The sequence below is a fragment of the Phragmites australis genome, chromosome 21 (assembly GCF_958298935.1).
Source record: "Phragmites australis chromosome 21, lpPhrAust1.1, whole genome shotgun sequence".
Lineage (NCBI taxonomy): Eukaryota > Viridiplantae > Streptophyta > Magnoliopsida > Poales > Poaceae > Phragmites > Phragmites australis.
In genome coordinates, this window is record NC_084941.1 from 25,364,020 (window position 1) to 25,369,757 (window position 5,738).

The 5,738-nt window shown below is 47.0% G+C and overlaps 1 protein-coding gene across 2 annotated transcripts; it reads right to left on the reverse strand.

Annotated features, from left to right (window-relative positions):
- Positions 1-2,861: 2,861 nt before the first annotated feature.
- On the reverse strand, positions 2,862-5,440 carry LOC133903793 (aspartyl protease family protein At5g10770-like). 2 transcript variants are annotated; one of them, XM_062345254.1, is made up of 3 exons: positions 4,691-5,440; positions 4,303-4,604; positions 2,862-4,160 (listed from the first exon to the last, which is right to left on the reverse strand). In XM_062345254.1, the coding sequence occupies exons 1-3, from the start codon at positions 4,920-4,922 to the stop codon at positions 3,135-3,137; spliced, it is 1,560 nt and encodes a 519-aa protein (XP_062201238.1). In that variant the 5' UTR covers positions 4,923-5,440; the 3' UTR covers positions 2,862-3,134. The 2 variants fall into 2 exon arrangements, with proteins under 2 accessions (XP_062201238.1, XP_062201239.1); XM_062345255.1 differs by having other exon boundaries at positions 4,303-4,586; positions 4,691-5,431.
- Between the last annotated feature and the right edge of the window lie 298 nt (positions 5,441-5,738).

Genomic DNA, 5,738 nt, shown 5'->3' on the forward strand with positions numbered 1-5,738 from the left:
GACATCCTTACAGCTGGGAGAAGGGATGGCTTTGAAAAGAACCCTAACCTTCTTATTAGTGACCTCTAGTGAATACACTGTAAGAAGAAGCCACAATCAATTAGGATAGATCTTACGGGTCCTTACATATGACTACTCAAGGTCGAGAAATACCTATCTCACCTTCTCAGGCTGGATCCAATCCGGCTAGAAAAAGCCAAGCCCTAGTAATCATCGACTTCTGAGGACTAAGGTGGTGCTTGATGAAGTCCCTTGCAATGTTGTACGCTGTCAGATTCCTCTCCTTCAGGAACAAGATCTCCTTGATAAGGTTCCGACAAAGAGTGGTCATCATATGCTCCTCTATCCAGGCAGCCCTTGACAGCGGTGCCATGCCCCAGTTAGGATGCCCCTTTGGGTCAGGATGGCAATAGAACAACTTCTTGTGCCAACCTACCCAGGAAGACTTGGCGGTGAAGTTGATGTACTCCACCGACTTGCCTTCTCTGAGGTGGAATCTAGCACCACTAGGTTCAAATGAATGAGCTCCAGGCCATAGAAGGCCAACACCTCAAGGAAGAAGCTGGATGGAGGGGAGCTGAACCCGCAGCGGAATAAGTCAAGGAAGACCATCGAGCTATGGGTGTCTGGGCTCGGGATAGTCTAGCCCGCTACCGGCGTGCAGGGGATCAGAACATGAGGAGGAATCACCTCCTCGCTCTTGGCCTTCTCCAAGGCCTCCTCAATGATCTTTGACTCCTGCCGTTCTGGGATTGTGCTTGCCATCACAGTTGCGGAGGAACTCTCTTTCTCGATCCTCTTCTTGCCCATGGCGGAAAAGAGATTAGGGGAATAGTGTTTTTTGAGGGTTTTTGGAGCAGAGGTGCAAGGAGAACGATGAGGATGACGGAAAGCAGTCAATTACGGAGGAATGGACATTGAAGAGGGTCTTCATTTTCCTATATGCAAAGAGGGGAATACCAAAAATGGTGGTCCGACTGATGACGTGACATGACTCACAACCACGATCTTCCTCTTTATCCTCACGTCACATTTAATGTCCGGCGCATGCGGGGCGGTTGGCACAGTACCCCGAGGAGTTCACCTCCTCGTGCAGCTACCGTAATCATGACACTATGGCAGGGAAAAATTATCACCACTGCCCGAAATCTCCGCTGTGACATTTCAAAACTCAAAGTTCACCAATAACAAGTCTTTTTCCTTCCAAAGGGCTACGCTTGCAAAAAATCTACCCGGATGGAATACCTTCTCAAGAACTCTCTTGAGAACTCGGAGGTGTTTCAAATCCCGAGTAGGTGATCTTAGAACCCAGGAAAGCCAATTACATGTTTCATCCTAATCAGAAATATGAGTTTGCTTGATGATATGGTCAAACGAAAAGCTTATCTTTGCTGGCTATATACTTGAACCGTCGAAACCTCATTTCATGTACTGATGGGAGGCTTGATGATGAATAATAGATAGTTACTCCAGGAATTCCCATAAATTCCGGGCATATCTTTATCTCTCGGAAGGGGATCCGTAAAAGAAAGGAAACTACCTGCAAATATCCAATACGTCCCGTAACCAAGAAGGCCGACCTCCAAGAATAGTAAGGAAGAGTACAGATGACGTACGACACCCCCGTATATATACAGAACCGAGGGGCCCTGCGGAGGACAAGCCACTACAAGTCATTACAAGCAATACGAGTCCCACAAGCCCATACAAGTTAAAAAAAGCCAAAGAATAAGTCACCAACTAGATTTATATCCATCTAGACCAGCTACATCCCCTTGTAATAGGCTCAGATCAATACAAGATAAACATGATATAGAGTTATTATCCTTAGGGAGATCCGAACCTGTTTAAAACCCCTGTGTGTTCCTCTTGTAAATCGTCTACTCAAAACATCCCCAATTCTTCAACAAGTTTGTTAGATCGACAGTTTAACAATCGTCGACAAATTGTCTACTCCTTTCGGTTTGCAAATACTTGACATTTTGGAGAACGAGACGGTCTCCAAAATATGACTTTGATTACTATTTTCATTAGAATATACATATATAAACGAACAAATATATGATATTATGAATGTATTTTTCAAGTCAAATCTATACATGTGATCTCCATATTTGCAAAGTAAATATTTCAAAAGTTATTAATAGTCAAAGTTTTGAAGATAGTCTTGTGCCCTTTTCCAAAGCATCAAGTATTTGCAAACCGGAGGGAATAAGGGTTAATAGCTGAAGACACCCGTGTGTCGGGGTGGAGATCGATAGAAAGTTCCATAATGATAGTGCAGAGGTAGCATCCTTGTTTAAATGTGTAGATGGTCCCGGCCTTGTCTCAATAGTTACGAAATTACAATTTCCTTTAAGGTGAGAACACATCTAGAACAAGCAGAGCCCATACATACTCAGTGTAAGTTTTATTAAATTCCATTATTTTGGGTATGCTAGTACCTATTTAATATTCTAATTTAATAAATTATTCTGATGTAAAATTTATTTTCAAGACAAATATATGCATATTATTTTCATATGATTGTCTTTTTAGATAACATACAGAAGAAAGAACTATCCCACGCTCTGCATCTAAGAATGTACATGACCAACTCACATGGTTGGTTTAAGCATTTATATAAGTATTGTTGCTCAAAGTGATCCAAGTGAGGACCTGATTATATTGCGCCAAAATCACATGTGTTGATTCGTGAAATAATAAAAATTTGTTAGATATTAAAGATATAATAGGATAGAAATTAATTGTCGAAATTGTGTTTGTTCTATAACGACATATTTTCGGAACTTCTGGGAGTAACACATTTGAATATTGTTATCAAAATGTCCAACCACAAAATCAAAATATATGCTAGGCCATTTCACAAACATTATATTTATTATTTTCGACATGAATGTTGATAGGAAAAACACTCAAACAAGGTCCAATCTGTGAAGAAAAGGGGGGAAAAACAAGCTCCAAAAGTTTAGTTTGTATATATTGGACAATTCCAATATATAATTCATTAGCTTCATTTCACACCGAAGCTTTAGATATGCCGAGTAGCACACAACATATTAATTATCTGGCTTATTTAGGTGTTGATATCGTGCCAAAAAGGCGGTAGGTAGATAGATAGGTAGCTTGGGCGCTCAGCACGCACCACGGCGGAACCCGACGGAGCCGCCGGCGACATTATACAGGACCTCGATGGTCTGCAGCTGGACGTAGCCGATGATCCCGGTGGCGCGGTCGTCGCCGTTGGAGGTGAACGCGAGGCAGTTGTTGTACAAGATCCCCGACTGGTCGAGCTCCACGCCGGCGGTGCGGTCGAACACCAGGCTGATCGTTGGGAGCGTGATGCGGCGCACGCCGGTGAAGTCGTAGCAGGTGTCGAGCTGGCCGTTGGGGGCGGCCGCGCGGTACATCCTCATCTTGTCCCTGAACGCGGAGCGCAGCGCCTGGTAGGCCGTGGGCGGGAGGCGCGTGATGACGGTGCGGGAGTCCAGGACCGCGCCGGCGGCGAACACCGTGGGCGGCACGTTGAGGCGCTGCCCAGCGACGGTGATGGCCTGGAGGCGGACCTGGTACAACATCGCGGTCTTGAGAATGGGCGTCACCGCGTACCTGGAGGCAGACCTTGTCGGCAAGCCGAGAATGAAGAAGCCCTGGTGACTCGTCGTCGGCGGGAAGCAGTAGGAGAAGACCTGGCCGTATTGCGTCATGGTCTGCGATGTCAGCGACTGCGCGCCGCGGCCGAGCGCCATGATCCCGGCCGTCTTGCTGCTGCTGAAGCTGCCCCGCGCGGCGTGGCTGCAGCCGAACTGGAACTTTGGGACTTGCCCGTTGGGGCTCAGCGTCAGCAGGTCGGAGATGAACGTGCCCGACGTCGTGGAGCCGTCAGGGTACTGGACGCGGTACTGGCACTGGGAGTTGCTGGTGCAGCCATTAGCATAAGGCCCGAGCTGCCGGCAGGTGGGCGAGCTGCATGGGAAGGGCGCCGACGATCCCGACTTGGAGGGATCGTACAAGACGTCCGTCTGCGGATAGCACTGCGAGGCGGGGCAGGGGGCGCACTGCACCCACGCCACGTCGCTCGCCGTGTCGAGCAGCATCGTCTGCTTCACACCGGGCAGGCGGCCGCCGGTCGCCGCCGGATCAATGCTCAGCTGGGAGTCCTGTATATATAATTTGTGTCAATTAATTAATTGCTGGAACAAAAGCTAATTAAGCTTCCTTTATCTATAAAGATTAAAAAAAAGTAGGGTGTACGCACGTCCATAACAATCGGAGATCGATTATATATATATATAAATGTACCTTTGCCATGGCGCCGCTTCCATCGCCCACGCTGGCACTTACGGCGCCCCCGCCTGCTTCGTTGGTTACCGTCGATACGCTTGGTGCAAGTTCTAGATCTTCCTGAGAGACATTGCCGGAGAGCTTCCTTTGGATGTAGTGGGCGCGGTGTTGGTCCCATCGCAGCGTGTCGACCATGGACGGCGCACTGTCGTCCACCCCCTCCTCCCACGACGGCGAGCACGGGCCATGAAGACTACTCAGCGGCATCCAGCTGCCGGTATGATTAGCGGAGGATGGATGGACTGCATGCATGCCAAATACTTGGAATTCTTATTTCTCAGTTAATCCAACAAAAAGCCAAAACTTTATGTACGCTACAAGAACGGCTAGCTGTTAATATATATACCCCTGAGCCCTTTGCAAACGGCGTGTGGCTTGAGCGAGCTAGTCTCTACGACAATGTAGTTGAGCTCATCTGCTCCTGCATGTGCAACCAGAGATGTAGAGCTGCACAAGAGAAGCAACAGCAACAGAGGTACAGCGGAAACCATTGCTAGCGACTTGTGTGTTGTGCTAGACCGCTGCACCGATGCTTTCATCGTGCTGCAAACTCCTGCTATATATAGATAGACGACCATGCATGCACAGCTAGCGTATTCCTAGATCAATTGCATGATGATGCATGTGCTTCAAAAAATAATGTAGCGTGATCGTGATGCATGTGCTTCAAAAAATAATGTACAGATCAACTAACGCTCCTTTCGGAAAACAAATCAACTTGATAAATTGCATGATGATGTGCTTCAAACAATAAAAATGGAGTGAACTTTTTTCTTGAAAGATATTGATGGATCATAGTACCATCTTTAATTTCCTTTGCTCGATCATATATGCTCTCTTTTCTCTTTGCGTGTAGTGTCTCCACCGGAGCATCTTGGTGGACTAGCAGACTAATTACCTGCAAATAACAAAAAACCGATAGATCGCTGCCCACTTCCGCAGAACACCCCATTTTTGCCAGTTTTGGAACCATCAGCGTGAAAGGGGCAGTGAAAATCGGACACAACAGGCGATGATACTGCATCCAAAGCAGAACAGAAAAAAGAAAAACGGCGCAATTCATCCAGTGCCACTACTACAACACCGACCATATATGCTGTCCCATCACTATCACTTCGAAAACGGGCCAAAAGTGATGGAGCATCCTATTGGTTCATAAGCCGCGCGTAAAACAGTGGCCGTCGGTGGTTGGTTAGTGGTATGAATCGGCAGTGAAAAGGGGCTTCACTACCGGTCATTGGTTGGTAGTATGAGCCGGCGGTGATGTGTACAGTATAAAACAGTGGCCGTCTCTTTCCCCAAATCGGAGCACAACAGAGACGAGCTATTTTCTGGTTCAGTGGCGGCTATTTTTGGTCACCTAGTTTTTAGGGGCTTCAAAATTTTAAGGAATC

What these genes read in the sequence shown, in the direction of transcription:
- LOC133903793 (XM_062345254.1), bottom strand. Translation starts at nt 4,922, where the DNA reads ATGGTCGTCTATCTATATATAGCAGGAGTTTGCAGCACGATGAAAGCA. An exon ending in CGTTTGCAAAGGGCTCAGGG is followed by an intron (nt 4,605 to 4,690) that starts GTATATATATTA and finishes AAGAATTCCAAG; the next exon opens with TATTTGGCATGCATGCAGTC. An exon ending in GAAGCGGCGCCATGGCAAAG is followed by an intron (nt 4,161 to 4,302) that starts GTACATTTATAT and finishes TTATATATACAG; the next exon opens with GACTCCCAGCTGAGCATTGA.